The sequence below is a fragment of the Neoarius graeffei genome, chromosome 7, assembly GCF_027579695.1.
Source record: "Neoarius graeffei isolate fNeoGra1 chromosome 7, fNeoGra1.pri, whole genome shotgun sequence".
In the NCBI taxonomy this organism is placed as follows: domain Eukaryota; kingdom Metazoa; phylum Chordata; class Actinopteri; order Siluriformes; family Ariidae; genus Neoarius; species Neoarius graeffei.
The window spans coordinates 95,121,188-95,144,364 of record NC_083575.1 but is presented as its reverse complement, the minus strand read 5'-3'; the positions used below and the strand labels follow the sequence as shown (position 1 = coordinate 95,144,364).

The 23,177-nt window shown below is 46.8% G+C and overlaps 1 protein-coding gene across 1 annotated transcript in view; it reads right to left on the bottom strand.

Moving 5' to 3' along the window:
- Positions 1-23,177, bottom strand: part of tenm3 (teneurin transmembrane protein 3) — an 813,838-nt gene that overhangs the window by 215,200 nt on the left and 575,461 nt on the right. The window contains exon 13 of the mRNA XM_060925037.1: positions 2,637-2,837. Within this exon, the coding sequence (XP_060781020.1) occupies positions 2,637-2,837 (201 nt within the window). The remainder of the gene's footprint in view (positions 1-2,636; positions 2,838-23,177) is intronic.

The window sequence follows — 23,177 nt, the reverse complement described above, 5'->3', positions numbered from 1 at the left end:
TATGTGATGCAGTGCCATCTAAGGGCCCGAAGATCACGGGCACCCAGTATGGTTTTCCGGCCTTGACCCTTACGCACAGAGATTCTTCCAGATTCTCTGAATCTTTTGATGATATTATGCACTGTAGATGATGATATGTTCAAACTCTGCAATTTTACACTGTCGAACTCCTTTCTGATATTGCTCCACTATTTGTCGGCGCAGAATTAGGGGGATTGGTGATCCTCTTCCCATCTTTACTTCTGAGAGCCGCTGCCACTCCAAGATGCTCTTTTTATACCCAGTCATGTTAATGACCTATTGCCAATTGACCTAATGAGTTGCAATTTGGTCCTCCAGCTGTTCCTTTTTTGTACATTTAACTTTTCCAGCCTCTTATTGCCCCTGTCCCAACTTTTTTGAGATGTGTTGCTGTCATGAAATTTCAACTGACCGAATATTTGGCATGAAATTTCAAAATGTCTCACTTTCGACATTTGATATGTTGTCTATGTTCTATTGTGAATACAATATCAGTTTTTGAGATTTGTAAATTATTGCATTCCGTTTTTATTTACAATTTGTACTTCGTCCCAACTTTTTTGGAATCGGGGTTGTACCTCACAGTATCTGAGTATAACTTTACAACTCCGTATCTGATCACGACTTTACCTCACAGTGTCTGATTATGACTTTACGTCACGGTATCTGAGTATGACTTTAATTCATGGTATCTAATTACAAGTTACTGCACAGTATCTGATCACAACTTCACATCACGGTATCTGAGTACGACTTCACATCACAGTATCTGGTTACGATTTTACCTCACAGTATTTGATCACAACTTTACCTCACTGTATCTGATCACGACTTTACATCATGGTATCTATGTACGACTTTACCTCACGGTATCTGATCATGACTTTACCTCACAGTATCTGATCACGACTTTACCTGATGGTATCTGAGTACGACTTTACATTACAGTATTTGGTTATGACTTTACCTCATGGTATTTGATCACATCTTTACCTCATGCTATCTGATCACAACTACTTCACGGTATCTAAGCATGACTTTACAACAAGTTATCTGATCATGACTTTACCGCATGGTATCTAATCATGACTTTACCTCACAGTATCTGATCATGACTTTATCTCATGGTATCTAATCATGACTTTACCTCATGGTATCTGATTATGACTTTACCTCACAGTATCTGATCATGACTTTACCTCATGGTATCTAATCATGACTTTACCTCACAGTATCTGCTCACGACTACCTCATGGTATCTAATCATGACTTTACCTCACAGTATCTGATCATGACTTTACCTCACAGTATCTGATCACGACTTTACCGCATGGTATCTGATCACAACTCTACCTCAAGGTATCTGATTACGACTTAACAACATGGTATCTGATCACGACTTTACATCACGGTATTTGTGTACGACTTTACCTCACGGTATGTAATCACGACTCTACCTCACAGTATCTGATCACGACTTTACCTCATGGTATCTGATCATGACTTTACCTCACATTATCTGATCATGACTTTACCTCATTGTATCTGATCATGACTTTACCTCACAGTATCTGATCACGACTTTACCTCATGGTATCTGATCATGGCTTTACCTCACATTATCTGATCATGACTTTACCTCATGGTATCTGATCATGACTTTACCTCACAGTATCTGATCACGACTTTACCTCACAGTATCTGATCATGACTTTACCTCACAGTATCTGATCACGACTTTACCTCATGGTATCTAATCATGACTTTACCTCACAGTATCTGATCATGACTTTATCTCATGGTATCTAATCATGACTTTACCTCATGGTATCTGATCATGACTTTACCTCACAGTATCTGATCATGACTTTACCTCATGGTATCTAATCATGACTTTACCTCACAGTATCTGCTCACGACTACCTCATGGTATCTAATCATGACTTTACCTCACAGTATCTGATCATGACTTTACCTCACAGTATCTGATCACGACTTTACCTCATGGTATCTGATCATGACTTTACCTCATGGTATCTCGTTATTGAGTGATATAATCTAGACCCCAACACACAATCTCCTCAGGCCCCTGAACTCAGGGAACCAGGGGAAAAAAAAACAGAAGGAAGAACGTGCAGAGAATGAGGGAAAATTTCCCAGCATCCCCTGGCTCAGGTGTGTGTCAGTGTGAGCTCTCCATCTCTGAAGTGCAACATCGATACAGCTTCAGCAGGTGGACAGGAAGTGACACGCCCTCTATGTGTGTGTGTGTGAGTGAGACTGATGTTTAGTTTCTTTTTGAGAGTTGTTCTGTTTTTTCTCTCCTCCATCTCTAGTTGTCCTTTCCTCTTTCTCCCTGTTTAAACACCTCTGTCTTTCCTTCCTCATTATTTTCTCACTGTCTATCTCTCAGGATGAAGAAGAAACAGGATAAACTGACAGTGGGAAAGCTGAGAAGAGAGACAGAAGAGAGACAGACAGAATGAAGTGATAGAGAGTGAGACAGGCAGGATGAAATGAGAAAAAGCTGACAAGAGACACAGACAAATTGGATGAAGTTAGAAACAGTAAAATTGTGTGTGTGTGTGTGTGTGTGTGTGTGTGTGTAACAGTACCAATGGAACAATCGGGTCCAGTCCAGTTCTCATCACAGGTGCAGGTTCCGCTGTCGCTCTGGAACTTTCCGTGACCAGAACACTGTTCAGGACAAACGGCTTTCTGTAGTTCACAGCTCGGCCCTGAAAACCCGGAGTTACAGTGACACACACCTCGGATACACACACCTCGGCCTGAGCAGGACGGGTCAACACAGTCCACTGAGAGAGAGAGAGAGAGAGAGAGAGAGAGAGAGAGAGAGTATTAGTTGCACTGATCAGTTAGAAACACTGGACATTTTTTGGAAAGATGTCACAAACAATTTGAGAAAAAAAATACAAAAAATATTTCAGTAAAACAACATAATGCAAAACATAGTCATGATTATAATGATAACAAGGGGAAAAAATCTATTTTATTTTATTATACAAGAGAATTCATAGCTTAATATTAGCTTTAAATAAAAGAAATCACTCGTGATCACTTATCTAACTTAAGCCCCGCCTCCTCTCTGTTTCCATTGGTTGCAATGCTCAGTACTCAATGAGTCATCAAGGCATGCTCTGATTGGTTGTTCAAGTTCGACAAGACACCCTCTGTGTCTGTGTCTACATTTTTTTATTTTTTTGAGGAATGGACTGTCCTGAATTGTTCTACTGCCCAACACACACACACACACACACACACACACACACACACACACACACACTGCCTGAAGACTCTGATACAGTACCACAACCACAACAACAACAACAACAACAAAATCACTTAAGGCTGCAGGAAAATGAATATTAGATCATTTTTGAGCACATACTTGCGAACATTAACACTAACATTGTTCCCTGAATCCCGACATTCCCAGGACCATAATCACCTCATATCTGCTTTCTAAAGGGGAAAAAAAAGGGAAAATCTGCCTTGTCTGCTGCTGTACAGCCCAAAATGGCCGCCTCTGCCACTTATGTTAATACCAGCACACTGTGAGAGTGATATTTATTTTGATATTTGTTTTTATATCGTGGTGGGGAACAAATATACCCACAAGCACTGGAATATCTGACTGTTCTGACATTGCGGGGACATTCAGCTGGTCCCCAGAAGGACAACTCAAACAAGCAAACAAACAAACAAACAAACAAACAAACTAAAAGAGCTGAGAAGTTTCCTTTCGGTTGATGAAGTCAAAGCTTGTGTTAGATTTAGGTGCAACATGGAGTTAATTAGATGCATTAATAATTATGTCAATAAATGGTCCTCACAAAGAGAGTAAAGCAACACGTGTGTGTGTGTGTGTGTGTGTGTGTGTGTGTGTGTGTGTGTAAGATTTGTGCTGACCCAGGAAGGCCTGTGTTGCAATTGTGTGTGTGTGTGTGTGTGTGTGTGTGTGTGGGTTGATGAGTCTTAATCAGGCCATTGACCGCCGGCCATTTCATTAGTCCCAGAAAACACAATTCACTCACACTTAATTACATTAACCCCCTCCTCCTTCTGTTTCTCTGTGTGTGTGTGTGTGTGTGTGTGTGTGTGTGTGTGTGTGCGCGCGCACGCATGCGCGTTTTACGGAGACAAATCAATGGTATTGAACAATGGGAATGTTACTGTCCAGAAAAAAAATGTGATGCTCATTCAGCTACGCTTACATGTGAAACATAATAATAATAATAATAATAATAATAATAATAATAAACAAAAACTGAGCAATAAAATTTTTATAATTCATATCTATATTATATCTGAATTATACAATTTTAATTGTTAAGTTTTTGTTCATTAAAAATTACAAAATTTTTATGCACAAAAGTGCAGGATTTTGTTTTTTTTGCCCTTCAGCAGGTCGTACGATTTTCCCAGCAAAGTTGTGCATATATTATAATTTTGCGCATTAGCATAGATAAAATATTTTAGTAACAACTTATAATAATCAATCAGGTTGAATAATATAACGAAACACTTGACCGTTAGTTTCATGTGAGGTTTATTGGAAGGTCAAGTGATGGCACGATGTAGAATTTCCTCTGTTGTTAGGGTTTTACGGTAGCCATGATAGTCAAGGAGTTACGGTAGTTTATCACATAATGTCGTAAATAACAGGCTTTTAACAAGCTAGCTAAGCTACAGTTTATTTTGGTGATTGAAAGCGTGCTAAACTATTTTAACTCTTCCATTAATGAAGCAACATATACGAATTCCACTGAATGCAACGTTCAGCTTTTCTATCTCATTATCGTTTAGTGAGTTTAAGTTTTTGGCGAATCGCTTCGCTGCTTGTTCTGCCTCGCTGACATTATATAATAATCCTGCTCACGTTAGCTAAAGGGGCGGCACGGTGATGTAGTGGTTAGCGCTGTCGCCTCACAGCAAGAAGGTCCGGGTTCGAGCCCCGTGGCCGGCGAGGGCCTTTCTGTGCGGAGTTTGCATGTTCTCCCCGTGTCCGCGTGGGTTTCCTCCGGGTGCTCCGGTTTCCCCCACAGTCCAAAGACATGCAGGTTAGGTTAACTGGTGACTCTAAATTGAGCGTAGGTGTGAATGTGAGTGTGAATGGTTGTCTGTGTCTATGTGTCAGCCCTGTGATGACCTGGCGACTTGTCCAGGCTGAACCCCGCCTTTCGCCCGTAGTCAGCTGGGATAGGCTCCAGCTCGCCTGCGACCCTGTAGAACAGGATAAAGCGGCTACAGATAATGAGATGAGATGAGATGAGACGTTAGCTAAAGTCAGCTAGTCATCAGCGAGTGATGTTTCGTTTCAGGCAATAATGTAATTTTTATTTTTACTGACAACTTCGAGTGTAAAAATACATTACGGTACAATAAAGGGATAAAAACTAAACTATAGCACCTCAGGTCCTTCCTATAGAAAATAAATACAATTAAATGAATGTGATGCAAATTCAGATTTATTCCATTCCACTTCTGTCTTACTCTCCTCACCTCTCTCTGCCTGACTCTCTTCATCCCTCGGTGTTACTCTCCTCATCTCTCTCCGTCTTACTCTCCTCATCTCTCTCCGTCTTACTCTCCTCATCTCTCTCCGTCTTACTCTCCTCACCTCTCTCCGTCTTACTCTCCTCATCTCTCTCCGTCTTACTCTCCTCATCTCTCTCCGTCTTACTCTCCTCATCTCTCTCCGTCTTACTCTCCTCATCTCTCTCCGCCTGACTCTCTTCATCCCTCGGTGTTACTCTCCTCATCTCTCTCCGTCTTACTCTCCTCATCTCTCTCCGCCTGACTCTCTTCATCCCTCGGTGTTACTCTCCTCATCTCTCTCCGTCTTACTCTCCTCATCTCTCTCCGTCTTACTCTCCTCACCTCTCTCCATCTTACTCTCCTCATCTCTCTCCGTCTTACTCTCCTCATCTCTCTCCGTCTAACTCTCCTCACCTCTCTCCATCTTACTCTCCTCATCTCTCTCCGTCTTACTCTCCTCACCTCTCTCCGTCTTACTCTCCTCATCTCTCTCCGTCTTACTCTCCTCATCTCTCTCCGTCTTACTCTCCTCACCTCTCTCCGTCTTACTCTCCTCATCTCTCTCCGTCTTACTCTCCTCATCTCTCTCCGTCTTACTCTCCTCACCTCTCTCCGTCTTACTCTCCTCACCTCTCTCCGTCTTACTCTCCTCACCTCTCTCCGTCTTACTCTCCTCACCTCTCTCCGTCTTACTCTCCTCATCTCTGTCCGTCTTACTCTCCTCATCTCTCTCCGTCTTACTCTCCTCACCTCTCTCCATCTTACTCTCCTCACCTCTCTCCGTCTTACTCTCCTCATCTCTCTCCGTCTTACTCTCCTCACCTCTCTCCATCTTACTCTCCTCATCTCTCTCCGTCTTACTCTCCTCACCTCTCTCCGTCTTACTCTCCTCACCTCTCTCCGTCTTACTCTCCTCACCTCTCTCCGTCTTACTCTCCTCACCTCTCTCCATCTTACTCTCCTCATCTCTCTCCGTCTTACTCTCCTCACCTCTCTCCATCTTACTCTCCTCATCTCTCTCCGTCTTACTCTCCTCACCTCTCTCCGTCTTACTCTCCTCACCTCTCTCCGTCTTACTCTCCTCACCTCTCTCCGTCTTACTCTCCTCACCTCTCTCCGTCTTACTCTCCTCATCTCTCTCCGTCTTACTCTCCTCATCTCTCTCCGTCTTACTCTCCTCACCTCTCTCCGTCTCACTCTCCTCATCTCTCTCCGTCTTACTCTCCTCATCTCTCTCCGTCTTACTCTCCTCACCTCTCTCCGTCTTACTCTCCTCATCTCTCTCCGTCTTACTCTCCTCATCTCTCTCCGCCTGACTCTCTTCATCCCTCGGTGTTACTCTCCTCATCTCTCTCCGTCTTACTCTCCTCATCTCTCTCCGTCTTACTCTCCTCATCTCTCTCCGTCTTACTCTCCTCACCTCTCTCCGTCTTACTCTCCTCATCTCTCTCCGTCTTACTCTCCTCACCTCTCTCCGTCTTACTCTCCTCACCTCTCTCCGTCTTACTCTCCTCACCTCTCTCCGTCTTACTCTCCTCACCTCTCTCCGTCTTACTCTCCTCACCTCTCTCCATCTTACTCTCCTCATCTCTCTCCGTCTTACTCTCCTCACCTCTCTCCATCTTACTCTCCTCATCTCTCTCCGTCTTACTCTCCTCACCTCTCTCCGTCTTACTCTCCTCACCTCTCTCCGTCTTACTCTCCTCACCTCTCTCCGTCTTACTCTCCTCACCTCTCTCCGTCTTACTCTCCTCATCTCTCTCCGTCTTACTCTCCTCACCTCTCTCCGTCTTACTCTCCTCACCTCTCTCCGTCTTACTCTCCTCACCTCTCTCCGTCTTACTCTCCTCATCTCTCTCCGTCTTACTCTCCTCACCTCTCTCCGTCTTACTCTCCTCATCTCTCTCCGTCTTACTCTCCTCACCTCTCTCCGTCTTACTCTCCTCATCTCTCTCCGTCTTACTCTCCTCACCTCTCTCCCTCTTACTCTCATCTCTCTCCGTCTTACTCTCCTCGTCTCTCTCCGTCTTACTCTCCTCATCTCTCTCCGTCTGACTCTCTTCATCTCTCTCCGTCTCACTCTCCTCACCTCTCTCCCTCTTACTCTCATCTATCTCCGTCTAACTTTCCTCATCTCTCTCCGTCTTACTCTCCTCATCTCTCTCCGTCTTACTCTCCTCACCTCTCTCCGTCTCACTCTCCTCATCTCTCTCCGTCTCACTCTCCTCACCTCCCTCCGTCTTACTCTCCTCATCTCTCTCCGTCTTACTCTCCTCATCTCTCTCCGTCTTACTCTCCTCATCTCTCTCCATCTTACTCTCCTCATCTCTCTCCGTCTTACTCTCCTCATCTATCTCCGTCTAACTCTCCTCATCTCTCTCCGTCTTACTCTCCTCATCTCTCTCCGTCTTACTCTCCTCACCTCTCTCCGTCTTACTCTCCTCACCTCTCTCCGTCTTACTCTCCTCATCTCTCTCCGTCTTACTCTCCTCACCTCTCTCCGTCTTACTCTCCTCACCTCTCTCCGTCTTACTCTCATCTATCTCCGTCTAACTCTCCTCATCTCTCTCCGTCTTACTCTCCTCATCTCTCTCCGTCTTACTCTCTTCATCTCTGTCCGTCTTACTCTCCTCACCTCTCTCCGTCTTACTCTCCTCATCTGTCTCCGTCTTACTCTCCTCACCTCTCTCCGTCTAACTCTCCTCATCTCTCTCCGTCTTACTCTCCTCATCTCTCTCCGTCTTACTCTCCTCACCTCTCTCCATCTTACTCTCCTCACCTCTCTCCGTCTTACTCTCATCTATCTCCGTCTTACTCTCCTCATCTCTCTCCGTCTCACTCTCCTCATCTCTCTCCGTCTTACTCTCCTCATCTCTCTCCGTCTTACTCTCTTCATCTCTGTCCGTCTTACTCTCCTCACCTCTCTCCGTCTTACTCTCCTCACCTCTCTCCGTCTTACTCTCCTCACCTCTCTCCGTCTTACTCTCCTCACCTCTCTCCGTCTTACTCTCCTCACCTCTCTCCGTCTTACTCTCCTCACCTCTCTCCGTCTCACTCTCCTCATCTCTCTCCGTCTTACTCTCCTCATCTCTCTCCGTCTGACTCTCCTCATCTCTCTCCGTCTTACTCTCCTCACCTCTCTCCGTCTTACTCTCCTCACCTCTCTCCGTCTCACTCTCCTCACCTCTCTCCGTCTTACTCTCCTCATCTCTCTCCGTCTTACTCTCTTCATCTCTCTCCGTCTTACTCTCCTCACCTCTCTCCGTCTTACTCTCCTCACCTCTCTCCGTCTTACTCTCCTCACCTCTCTCCGTCTCACTCTCCTCATCTCTCTCCGTCTTACTCTCCTCATCTCTCTCCATCTGACTCTCTTCATCTCTCTCCGTCTTACTCTCCTCACCTCTCTCCGTCTAACTCTCCTCATCTCTCTCCGTCTTACTCTCCTCACCTCTCTCCGTCTCAGTCTCCTCACCTCTCTCCGTCTTACTCTCCTCATCTCTCTCCGTCTGACTCTCTTCATCTCTCTCCGTCTTACTCTCCTCACCTCTCTCCGTCTAACTCTCCTCATCTCTCTCCGTCTTACTCTCCTCACCTCTCTCCGTCTAACTCTCCTCATCTCTCTCCGTCTCACTCTCCTCACCTCTCTCCGTCTCACTCTCCTCATCTCTCTCCGTCTGACTCACTTCATCTCTCTCCGTCTTACTCTCCTCACCTCTCTCCGTCTAACTCTCCTCATCTCTCTCCGTCTTACTCTCCTCATCTCTCTCCGTCTTACTCTCCTCACCTCTCTCCGTCTTACTCTCCTCATCTCTCTCCATCTGACTCTCTTCATCTCTCTCCGTCTTACTCTCCTCACCTCTCTCCGTCTAACTCTCCTCATCTCTCTCCGTCTTACTCTCCTCACCTCTCTCCGTCTCACTCTCCTCACCTCTCTCCGTCTTACTCTCCTCATCTCTGTCCGTCTTACTCTCATCTATCTCCGTCTAACTCTCCTTACCTCTCTCCGTCTTACTCTCCTCATCTCTCTCCGTCTTACTCTCTTCATCTCTGTCCGTCTTACTCTCCTCACCTCTCTCCGTCTTACTCTCCTCATCTGTCTCTCTTACTCTCATCTCTCTCCGTCTCACTCTCCTCATCTCTCTCCGTCTTACTCTCCTCATCTCTCTCCGTCTTACTCTCTTCATCTCTGTCCGTCTTACTCTCCTCACCTCTCTCTGTCTTACTCTCCTCACCTCTCTCCGTCTTACTCTCATCTATCTCCGTCTAACTCTCCTCATCTCTCTCCGTCTAACTCTCCTCATCTCTCTCCGTCTTACTCTCCTCATCTCTCTCCGTCTAACTCTCCTCATCTCTCTCCGTCTTACTCTCCTCACCTCTCTCCGTCTTACTCTCCTCACCTCTCTCCGTCTTACTCTCCTCATCTCTCTCCGTCTTACTCTCCTCATCTCTCTCCGTCTAACTCTCCTCATCTCTCTCCGTCTTACTCTCCTCACCTCTCTCCGTCTTACTCTCCTCACCTCTCTCCGTCTTACTCTCCTCATCTCTCTCCGTCTTACTCTCCTCATCTCTCTCCGTCTTACTCTCCTCATCTCTCTCCGTCTTACTCTCCTCATCTCTCTCCGTCTAACTCTCCTCATCTCTCTCCGTCTTACTCTCCTCACCTCTCTCCGTCTTACTCTCCTCATCTCTCTCCGTCTTACTCTCCTCACCTCTCTCCGTCTCACTCTCCTCACCTCTCTCCGTCTTACTCTCCTCACCTCTCTCCGTCTCACTCTCCTCACCTCTCTCCGTCTTACTCTCCTCATCTCTGTCCGTCTTACTCTCATCTATCTCCGTCTAACTCTCCTCATCTCTCTCCGTCTGACTCTCTTCATCTCTCTCCGTCTCACTCTCCTCACCTCTCTCCGTCTTACTCTCCTCACCTCTCTCCGTCTCACTCTCCTCACCTCTCTCCGTCTTACTCTCCTCATCTCTGTCCGTCTTACTCTCATCTATCTCCGTCTAACTCTCCTCATCTCTCTCCGTCTGACTCTCTTCATCTCTCTCCGTCTTACTCTCCTCATCTCTCTCCGTCTTACTCTCCTCACCTCTCTCCGTCTTACTCTCCTCACCTCTCTCCGTCTTACTCTCCTCACCTCTCTCCCTCTTACTCTCATCTATCTCCGTCTAACTCTCCTCATCTCTCTCCGTCTGACTCTCTTCATCTCTCTCCGTCTTACTCTCCTCGTCTCTCTCCGTCTTACTCTCCTCGTCTCTCTCCGTCTTACTCTCCTCATCTCTCTCCGTCTTACTCTCCTCATCTCTCTCCGTCTTACTCTCCTCACTTCTCTCCGTCTTACTCTCCTCACCTCTCTCCCTCTTACTCTCATCTATCTCCGTCTTACTCTCCTCATCTCTCTCCGTCTTACTCTCCTCACCTCTCTCCGTCTTACTCTCCTCATCTCTCTCCATCTCACTCTCCTCACCTCTCTCCCTCTTACTCTCATCTATCTCCGTCTAACTCTCCTCATCTCTCTCCGTCTTACTCTCCTCGTCTCTCTCCGTCTTACTCTCCTCACCTCTCTCCGTCTCACTCTCTTCATCTCTCTCCGTCTGACTCTCCTCGTCTCTCTCCGTCTTACTCTCCTCATCTCTCTCCGTCTTACTCTCCTCACCTCTCTCTGTTTTACTCTCCTCACCTCTCTCCGTCTTACTCTCCTCACCTCTCTCCGTCTTACGCTCCTCACCTCTCTCCGTCTTACTCTCCTCACCTCTCTCCGTCTGACTCTCTTCATCTCTCTCCGTCTTACTCTCCTCGTCTCTCTCCGTCTTACTCTCCTCATCTCTCTCCGTCTCACTCTCCTCACCTCTCTCCATCTTACTCTCCTCACCTCTCTCCATCTTACTCTCCTCATCTCTCTCCGTCTTACTCTCCTCACCTCTCTCCGTCTTACTCTCCTCATCTCTCTCCGTCTTACTCTCCTCATCTCTCTCCGTCTTACTCTCCTCACCTCTCTCCATCTTACTCTCCTCATCTCTCTCCGTCTTACTCTCCTCACTCCTCATCTCTCTCCGTCTTACTCTCCTCACCTCTCTCCATCTTACTCTCCTCACCTCTCTCCATCTTACTCTCCTCATCTCTCTCCGTCTTACTCTCCTCACCTCTCTCCGTCTGACTCTCTTCATCTCTCTCCGTCTTACTCTCCTCGTCTCTCTCCGTCTTACTCTCCTCATCTCTCTCCGTCTCACTCTCCTCACCTCTCTCCATCTTACTCTCCTCACCTCTCTCCGTCTTACTCTCCTCATCTCTCTCCCTCTTACTCTCATCTATCTCCGTCTAACTCTCCTCATCTCTCTCCGTCTTACTCTCCTCATCTCTCTCCGTCTCACTCTCCTCGTCTCTCTCCGTCTAACTCTCCTCATCTCTCTCCGTCTTACTCTCCTCATCTCTCTCCGTCTTACTCTCCTCACCTCTCTCCGTCTCACTCTCCTCGTCTCTCTCCGTCTAACTCTCCTCACCTCTCTCCGTCTTACTCTCCTCATCTCTGTCTGTCTTACTCTCATCTATCTCCGTCTAACTCTCCTTACCTCTCTCCGTCTTACTCTCCTCACCTCTCTCCGTCTTACTCTCCTCATCTGTCTCTCTTACTCTCATCTCTCTCCGTCTCACTCTCCTCATCTCTCTCCGTCTTACTCTCCTCATCTCTCTCCGTCTTACTCTCTTCATCTCTGTCCGTCTTACTCTCCTCACCTCTCTCCGTCTTACTCTCCTCACCTCTCTCCGTCTTACTCTCATCTATCTCCGTCTAACTCTCCTCATCTCTCTCCGTCTAACTCTCCTCATCTCTCTCCGTCTTACTCTCCTCATCTCTCTCCGTCTAACTCTCCTCATCTCTCTCCGTCTTACTCTCCTCACCTCTCTCCGTCTTACTCTCCTCACCTCTCTCCGTCTTACTCTCCTCATCTCTCTCCGTCTTACTCTCCTCATCTCTCTCCGTCTTACTCTCCTCATCTCTCTCCGTCTAACTCTACTCATCTCTCTCCGTCTTACTCTCCTCATCTCTCTCCGTCTAACTCTCCTCATCTCTCTCCGTCTTACTCTCCTCACCTCTCTCCGTCTTACTCTCCTCACCTCTCTCCGTCTAACTCTCCTCATCTCTCTCCGTCTTACTCTCCTCACCTCTCTCCGTCTCACTCTCCTCACCTCTCTCCGTCTTACTCTCCTCATCTCTGTCCGTCTTACTCTCATCTATCTCCGTCTAACTCTCCTCATCTCTCTCCGTCTGACTCTCTTCATCTCTCTCCGTCTTACTCTCCTCATCTCTCTCCGCCTGACTCTCCTCATCTCTCTCCGTCTTACTCTCCTCACCTCTCTCCGTCTTACTCTCCTCACCTCTCTCCGTCTTACTCTCCTCACCTCTCTCCCTCTTACTCTCATCTATCTCCATCTAACTCTCCTCATCTCTCTCCGTCTGACTCTCTTCATCTCTCTCCGTCTTACTCTCCTCACCTCTCTCCGTCTTACTCTCCTCATCTCTCTCCGTCTAACTCTCCTCATCTCTCTCCGTCTTACTCTCCTCACCTCTCTCCGTCTTACTCTCCTCACCTCTCTCCATCTTACTCTCCTCATCTCTCTCCGTCTTACTCTCCTCATCTCTCTCCGTCTTACTCTCCTCACCTCTCTCCGTCTTACTCTCCTCATCTCTCTCCGTCTTACTCTCCTCATCTCTCTCCGTCTTACTCTCCTCACCTCTCTCCGTCTTACTCTCCTCATCTCTCTCCGTCTTACTCTCCTCACCTCTCTCCGTCTTACTCTCCTCATCTCTCTCCGTCTTACTCTCATCTATCTCCGTCTAACTCTCCTCATCTCTCTCCGTCTAACTCTCCTCATCTCTCTCCGTCTTACTCTCCTCATCTCTCTCCGTCTAACTCTCCTCATCTCTCTCCGTCTTACTCTCCTCACCTCTCTCCGTCTTACTCTCCTCACCTCTCTCCGTCTTACTCTCCTCATCTCTCTCCGTCTTACTCTCCTCATCTCTCTCCGTCTTACTCTCCTCATCTCTCTCCGTCTAACTCTCCTCATCTCTCTCCGTCTTACTCTCCTCATCTCTCTCCGTCTAACTCTCCTCATCTCTCTCCGTCTTACTCTCCTCACCTCTCTCCGTCTTACTCTCCTCACCTCTCTCCGTCTAACTCTCCTCATCTCTCTCCGTCTTACTCTCCTCACCTCTCTCCGTCTCACTCTCCTCACCTCTCTCCGTCTTACTCTCCTCATCTCTGTCCGTCTTACTCTCATCTATCTCCGTCTAACTCTCCTCATCTCTCTCCGTCTGACTCTCTTCATCTCTCTCCGTCTTACTCTCCTCATCTCTCTCCGCCTGACTCTCCTCATCTCTCTCCGTCTTACTCTCCTCACCTCTCTCCGTCTTACTGTCCTCACCTCTCTCCGTCTTACTCTCCTCACCTCTCTCCCTCTTACTCTCATCTATCTCCATCTAACTCTCCTCATCTCTCTCCGTCTGACTCTCTTCATCTCTCTCCGTCTTACTCTCCTCACCTCTCTCCGTCTTACTCTCCTCATCTCTCTCCGTCTAACTCTCCTCATCTCTCTCCGTCTTACTCTCCTCACCTCTCTCCGTCTTACTCTCCTCACCTCTCTCCATCTTACTCTCCTCATCTCTCTCCGTCTTACTCTCCTCATCTCTCTCCGTCTTACTCTCCTCACCTCTCTCCGTCTTACTCTCCTCATCTCTCTCCGTCTTACTCTCCTCATCTCTCTCCGTCTAACTCTCCTCATCTCTCTCCGTCTTACTCTCCTCATCTCTCTCCGTCTAACTCTCCTCATCTCTCTCCGTCTTACTCTCCTCACCTCTCTCCGTCTTACTCTCCTCACCTCTCTCCGTCTTACTCTCCTCACCTCTCTCCGTCTAACTCTCCTCATCTCTCTCCGTCTTACTCTCCTCACCTCTCTCCGTCTCACTCTCCTCACCTCTCTCCGTCTTACTCTCCTCATCTCTGTCCGTCTTACTCTCATCTATCTCCGTCTAACTCTCCTCACCTCTCTCCGTCTTACTCTCCTCATCTCTCTCCGCCTGACTCTCCTCATCTCTCTCCGTCTTACTCTCCTCACCTCTCTCCGTCTTACTCTCCTCACCTCTCTCCGTCTTACTCTCCTCACCTCTCTCCCTCTTACTCTCATCTATCTCCGTCTAACTCTCCTCATCTCTCTCCGTCTGACTCTCTTCATCTCTCTCCGTCTTACTCTCCTCGTCTCTCTCCGTCTTACTCTCCTCATCTCTCTCCGTCTTACTCTCCTCATCTCTCTCCGTCTTACTCTCCTCACCTCTCTCCGTCTCACTCTCCTCACCTCTCTCCGTCTTACTCTCCTCACCTCTCTCCCTCTTACTCTCATCTATCTCCGTCTTACTCTCCTCATCTCTCTCCGTCTTACTCTCCTCACCTCTCTCCGTCTTACTCTCCTCATCTCTCTCCGTCTTACTCTCCTCATCTCTCTCCGTCTTACTCTCCTCATCCCTCTTCGTCTTACTCTCCTCACCTCTCTCCGTCTCACTCTCCTCACCTCTCTCCGTCTTACTCTCCTCACCTCTCTCCGTCTTACTCTCCTCATCTCTCTCCGTCTTACTCTCCTCACCTCTCTCCGTCTTACTCTCCTCATCTCTCTCCGTCTTACTCTCCTCACCTCTCTCCGTCTTACTCTCCTCATCTCTCTCCGTCTTACTCTCCTCACCTCTCTCCGTCTTACTCTCCTCATCTCTCTCCGTCTTACTCTCCTCATCTCTCTCCGTCTAACTCTCCTCATCTCTCTCCGTCTTACTCTCCTCACCTCTCTCCGTCTTACTCTCCTCACCTCTCTCCGTCTTACTCTCCTCATCTCTCTCCGTCTTACTCTCCTCATCTCTCTCCGTCTTACTCTCCTCATCTCTCTCCGTCTAACTCTCCTCATCTCTCTCCGTCTTACTCTCCTCATCTCTCTCCGTCTAACTCTCCTCATCTCTCTCCGTCTTACTCTCCTCACCTCTCTCCGTCTTACTCTCCTCACCTCTCTCCGTCTAACTCTCCTCATCTCTCTCCGTCTTACTCTCCTCACCTCTCTCCGTCTCACTCTCCTCACCTCTCTCCGTCTTACTCTCCTCATCTCTGTCCGTCTTACTCTCATCTATCTCCGTCTAACTCTCCTCATCTCTCTCCGTCTGACTCTCTTCATCTCTCTCCGTCTTACTCTCCTCATCTCTCTCCGCCTGACTCTCCTCATCTCTCTCCGTCTTACTCTCCTCACCTCTCTCCGTCTTACTCTCCTCACCTCTCTCCGTCTTACTCTCCTCACCTCTCTCCCTCTTACTCTCATCTATCTCCATCTAACTCTCCTCATCTCTCTCCGTCTGACTCTCTTCATCTCTCTCCGTCTTACTCTCCTCACCTCTCTCCGTCTTACTCTCCTCATCTCTCTCCGTCTAACTCTCCTCACCTCTCTCCGTCTTACTCTCCTCACCTCTCTCCGTCTTACTCTCCTCACCTCTCTCCATCTTACTCTCCTCATCTCTCTCCGTCTTACTCTCCTCATCTCTCTCCGTCTTACTCTCCTCACCTCTCTCCGTCTTACTCTCCTCATCTCTCTCCGTCTTACTCTCCTCATCTCTCTCCGTCTAACTCTCCTCATCTCTCTCCGTCTTACTCTCCTCATCTCTCTCCGTCTAACTCTCCTCATCTCTCTCCGTCTTACTCTCCTCACCTCTCTCCGTCTTACTCTCCTCACCTCTCTCCGTCTTACTCTCCTCACCTCTCTCCGTCTAACTCTCCTCATCTCTCTCCGTCTTACTCTCCTCACCTCTCTCCGTCTCACTCTCCTCACCTCTCTCCGTCTTACTCTCCTCATCTCTGTCCGTCTTACTCTCATCTATCTCCGTCTAACTCTCCTCACCTCTCTCCGTCTTACTCTCCTCATCTCTCTCCGCCTGACTCTCCTCATCTCTCTCCGTCTTACTCTCCTCACCTCTCTCCGTCTTACTCTCCTCACCTCTCTCCGTCTTACTCTCCTCACCTCTCTCCGTCTTACTCTCCTCACCTCTCTCCCTCTTACTCTCATCTATCTCCGTCTAACTCTCCTCATCTCTCTCCGTCTGACTCTCTTCATCTCTCTCCGTCTTACTCTCCTCGTCTCTCTCCGTCTTACTCTCCTCATCTCTCTCCGTCTTACTCTCCTCATCTCTCTCCGTCTTACTCTCCTCACCTCTCTCCGTCTCACTCTCCTCACCTCTCTCCGTCTTACTCTCCTCACCTCTCTCCCTCTTACTCTCATCTATCTCCGTCTTACTCTCCTCATCTCTCTCCGTCTTACTCTCCTCACCTCTCTCCGTCTTACTCTCCTCATCTCTCTCCGTCTTACTCTCCTCATCTCTCTCCGTCTTACTCTCCTCATCCCTCTTCGTCTTACTCTCCTCACCTCTCTCCATCTCACTCTCCTCACCTCTCTCCGTCTTACTCTCCTCACCTCTCTCCGTCTCACTCTCCTCACCTCTCTCCGTCTTACTCTCCTCACCTCTCTCCGTCTCACTCTCCTCATCTCTCTCCGTCTCACTCTCCTCACCTCTCTCCGTCTTACTCTCCTCATCTCTCTCCATCTCACTCTCCTCACCTCTCTCCATCTTACTCTCCTCATCTCTCTCCGTCTTACTCTCCTCATCTCTCTCCGTCTTACTCTCCTCATCTCTCTCCGTCTTACTCTCCTCACCTCTCTCCGTCTTACTCTCCTCACCTCTCTCCGTCTTACATCTCCTCATTTCTGTCTCTCTATCCCTCTGTCTCCATCTCTCTCTGTCCCCTCTTTCTCTATGTCTTTCCCTGCCTTTGCCTCTCTCTCTCTTTCTCTCCCTCCCTCAGTGATTGTGAATCTGACCATCTTGTCCTCAGGACAAAGAGATGAGAGCTTTCCACCGAGTCTGTGTGTGAGAAATCGATGTCTCTCCGACCCTGATGGTAATCAGGGAGTGTTTGTGACACATTATCTCACCATCTTTGATGGTGTAATGAAACAGGCCTTAATGGAGGTGCTGATGATGGCTGGGCCTCGACATGAAACTCAGTATATTTTCAATACCGTCCTTTGTCCAGGGTAGAAAGTGAAATGCATATTCATTCCAGGTGTGTGTGTGTGTGTTAATTATCCCACTAGATTTAATACAGAAGGTTTAATTAGACATAAGAAACATTTACATGCACTTTTTTTCATTCCTGTTCCGGGAATAAGATATTATGTACGACAATTAATAATTAATACCAACTAATAACTGCCCACAGCTGGAGCACAGAGACTTTTAATTGAGAAAAGTACACCATGTGTTTTGTATCAGTACAGCGTGAGTGCTGAGTACAGTGAGAGATGGAGACAGAGGGATAGACGGACTCAGAAGTTTATCTGAACCCTAAAGACCTGCACTGCTTCCAATAATGAGACGTGAAAATGTCAGGTCAAAGAGTTCATGCACGAGAGCTTTAAGGAATTAGAGAAACCGTCCTCGAAGCTTTTCTTTCAGCTAACATCAGCTAATCACGGGGGATTTCCTGAGTTGAAACAGAGGTGTTAAATGTTAATTAATGCTTCTTAAAACCAAGCTTTTGGTTTCAACCCACAACTAACACACCTAATCCTGCTAATCTGACCTTCAGTGGTCACTGCTACTCATGAACTTCCCCTCACTTTTCCTCTTGCTTCAGTCCCCTTGGCTGACATCTGAAAGGCATTTCGCATGAGGGAACATCTGGACTTCAAGGGTTTGACCCAAGTTCTTCATCAGTACATGAGATCTGATTGAACTGGTGTTGCCAACTTCATGACTTGGTCAATAGTTGTGGCAACATTTTTGAGTACTTTATTGATTTTCTTTACATTTTAAGTTAGCAAACCATCACTGATCACCACTGCTCCCAATGACCAATCACCGATCACCATTTGTTTTATTTTACAAATTTATTTCCCCAACAATCACTGATCACCATGCTCCCCAACAATCACTGATCACCATTGTCCCCAATGACAAATCACTTATCACCACTGCTTCAAATGACCAGGCATTAATCACCACTGCTCCCCAACAATCATTGATCACCACTGCTCCCCAACGAACACTGATCACCATTGTCTCCAACAATCACTGATCATCATTCTCCCCATCAATCACTGATCACCAGTTTCCCCTGACAATCACTGATCAAAACTGTCCAGCAACAATCACTGATCACCAATGTCCCCAACAACCACTAATCACCACTGTCCCCCACAATCACTGACCACTACTGTCCCCAACAATCACTGATCACCCCTGTCCCCAACAGTCACTGATGACCCCTGTCCCCAGCAATCACTGATCATCCATGTCCCCAACAATCACTGATCACCCCTGTGCCCAACAATCACTGATCACCCCTGTGCCCAACAATCACTGATCACCCCTGTCCCCAACAATCACTGATCACCCCTGTCCCCAACAGTCACTGATCACCCCGTTCCCAACAATCACTGATCATCCATGTCCCCAACAGTCACTGATCACCCCGTTCCCAACAATCACTGATCATCCATGTCCCCAACAGTCACTGATCACCCCGTTCCCAACAATCACTGATCACCCCTGTCCCCAACAGTCACTGATCACCCCGTTCCCAACAATCACTGATCATCCATGTCCCCAACAATCACTGATCACCCCTGTCCCCAACAATCACTGATCACCACTGTCCCCAACAATCACTGATCACCGCTGTCCCCAGCAATCACTGATCACCACTGTCCCCAACAATCACTGATCACCACTGTCCCCAACAATCACTGATCACCACTGTTCTCAACAATCACTGGTCACCATTATCCCCAACAATCACTGATCACCATTGTCCCCAACAATCACTAATCACCAATCTCCCCGACAATCACTGATCAAAACTGTCCAGCAACAATCACTGATCACCACTGTCCCCAACAATCACTGATCAAAACTGTCCAGCAACAATCACTGATCACCACTGTCCCCAACAATCACTGATCACCACTGTCCCCTACAATCACTGATCACCCCTGTGCCCAACAATCACTGATCACCCCTGTGCCCAACAATCACTGATCACCCCTGTGCCCAAGAATCACTGATCACCCCTGTGCCCAACAATCACTGACCACCACTGTCCCCAACAATCACTGATCACCACTGTCTCCAACAATCACTGATCACCACTGTCCCCAACAATCACTGATTACCACTGTCCCCAACAATCACTGATCATCCATGTCCCCAACAATCACTGATCACCCCTGTCCCCAACAATCACTGATCACCACTGTCCCCAACAATCACTGATCACCGCTGTCCCCAGAAATCACTGATCACCACTGTCCCCAACAATCACTGATCACCACTGTCCCCAACAATCACTGATCACCACTGTTCTCAACAATCACTGATCACCATTATCCCCAACAATCACTGATCACCATTGTCCCCAACAATCACTAATCACCAATCTCCCTGACAATCACTGATCAAAACTGTCCAGCAACAATCACTGATCACCACTGTCCCCAACAATCACTGATCACCACTGTCCCCTACAATCACTGATCACCCCTGTGCCCAACAATCACTGATCACCCCTGTGCCCAACAATCACTGATCACCCCTGTGCCCAACAATCACTGATCACCCCTGTCCCCAACAGTCACTGATCACCCCGTCCCCAACAATCACTGATCACCCCGTCCCCAACAATCACTGATCATCCATGTCCCCAACAATCACTGATCACCCCTGTCCCCAACAATCATTGATAACCACTGTCCACAACAATCATTGATAACCATTGTCCCCAACAATCACTGATCACCATGGTCCCCAACAATCACTGATCACCACTGTCCCCAACAATCACTGATCATCACTGTCCCGCAAAAATCCCTGATCATCATTGTCCCCTGCAATCACCGATCAAAACTGTCCCCAACAATCACTGACCACCACTGTCCCCAACAATCACTGATCACAACTGTCCCCATCAATCACTGATAAATACTGTCCCTGAACATCATTAATCACCATTGTCCCCTAACAATCACTGATCCCCACTGTCCCCAACAATCATTGATAACCCCTGTCCCCAACAATCACTGATCACCACTGTCCTCAACAATCACTGATCACCACTGTCCCCAACAATCACTGATCACCCCTGTCCCCAACAATCACTGATCATCACTGTCCCCAACAGTCACTTATAAATACTGTCCCCAACAATCACTGATCATCATTGACCCCAACAATCATTCATCACCACTGTCCCCAAGAATCAATGATCACCACTGTCCCCAACAATCACTGATCACCACTGTCCCCAACAATCCCTGATCATCATTGTCCCCAACAATCACTGATCACTACTGTCCCCAACAATCATTGATCACTACTGTCCCCAACAATCACTGACCACCACTGTCCCCAACAATCACTGATCACCACTGTTCCCAACAATCATTGATCACCATTGTCCCCAACAATCACTGATCACCACTGTCCCCAACAATCATTGATCACCATTGTCCCCAACAATCACTGATCACCACTGTCCCCAACAATCACTGATCATTATTGTCCCCAATGACCAATCACTGATTACCACTGCTCCAGATGACAAATGATCACCATTTCTTCTCAACAACCACTGACCACCACAGTCCCCTACAATCACTGATCACCACTGTCTCCAACAATCATTGATCACCAATGTCCCCAGTAAACACTGATCACGACTGTCCCCAACAATTACTGATCACCACTGTCCCCAACAATCATTGCTCACCATTATCCTCAACAATCACTGATCATCATTGTCCCCAATGACCAATCACTCATCACCATTGCTCCAGATGACCAATCACTGATCACCGTTTGTCCACCCACACAGTTCTTTGTTCTTGGTTATAAACTCTTGTCTTTATGATATTGAGGCATAATAGTGAGTTATTCCAACTGTCTTTTCCCAACTCATCACTGCCCCTGCTTTATTTATCTGAGGTCTTAAGAGAAATGCTAGAATTTTATAAACATGTAACGAGTTTGTTTGTGGTGCTGTGATGAAAGATGACTTCCTACTAGAAGAAAAAATGTTATAATCTATTTTCTGTCTTCAGAATCTTTTCCTTCTTCATGGAACATTTTTTGATACGCAAACAATCATGACAATGAATATGCAAATAAGTCTATGACTTTTTCTGGTGACTTCGAGTGACTTTTTTAAGCATGCGACAGGTTGTAAGGGTCATGAGATCACAGCTCATTCTGACTAAAGTCTCAGAAATACAGAAGACAGCACAATAAACACACAAAGGTCACTTTCACAAGGACTTTTTTTTTAACCATTCATTAGAAAACACATTAGTGTGCACTGCTGGTTTGGGGAAGATGTGTTCTTTGTGTGAGGACTGATGTTTTTTTTTTTTACATCAATCCCCAAATGTATACTCAATAAGAGGACTTAAATAGAACACACTGCTCAAGTTGGTCTTTAATCTTCTCGTGATTTATAGTCTCATGGTCTCAGCTTACTGGGGTGTACAGAAGAATGCATTTTAGGTCATCAAAAACATTTCAGAGGATGCTGGTTTGGGAAAATAATCAACAATGTGGTGGTAAAAGGAATGAATTAAATTTACTGATTTTTTTCTTTCTTTAGCAAAACCATGATTAGCATTTCATCATGGCTAACTAAGAGCAATGCAAACCAGCTAGTGTGATAACAATCTGCTTATACAGTGGAAAAGAAGGTGGAGACACATATATATATATATATATATATATATATATATATATATAATCTCATCTCATTATCTCTAGCTGCTTTATCCTGTTCTACAGGGTCGCAGGCAAGCTGGAGCCTATCCCAGCTGACTACGGGCAAAAGGCGGGGTTCACCCTGGACAAGTCGCCAGGTCATCACAGGGCTGACACATAGACACAGACAACCATTCACACTCACATTCACACCTACGCTCAATTTAGAGTCACCAGTTAACCTAACCTGCATGTCTTTGGACTGTGGGGGAAACCGGAGCACCCGGAGGAAACCCACGCGGACACGGGGAGAACATGCAAACTCCACACAGAAAGGCCCTCGCCGGCCACGGGGCTCGAACCCGGACCTTCTTGCTGTGAGGCGACAGTGCTAACCACTACACCACCATGCCGCCATATATATATATATATATATATATATATATATATATGTGAGAGTGATTCCACGCTTATGGGTACTGAAATGGGGACATGAACTTATTTTTAAAAATTCACCTAAAACCATTTCTTTTTTTTACCATCAGGTCACAAAACATGTCATCTTTAATGAATGATATGTTAAAAGATAACTTTAATTTTCTGAGATGTAATAAAAACATATTTATATGCCAAAGTCAGAACGTAACAGAAGTGTTGTGGACATATATATTCTCAATTTTAACAATGTAGAATTACTTTTTGAAACATAGGAAGGTGATGTTTTAGCAAATATAATTAATAAACATGTGTAGTAGAATAAACATACACATTCTTTCAATAAGATTA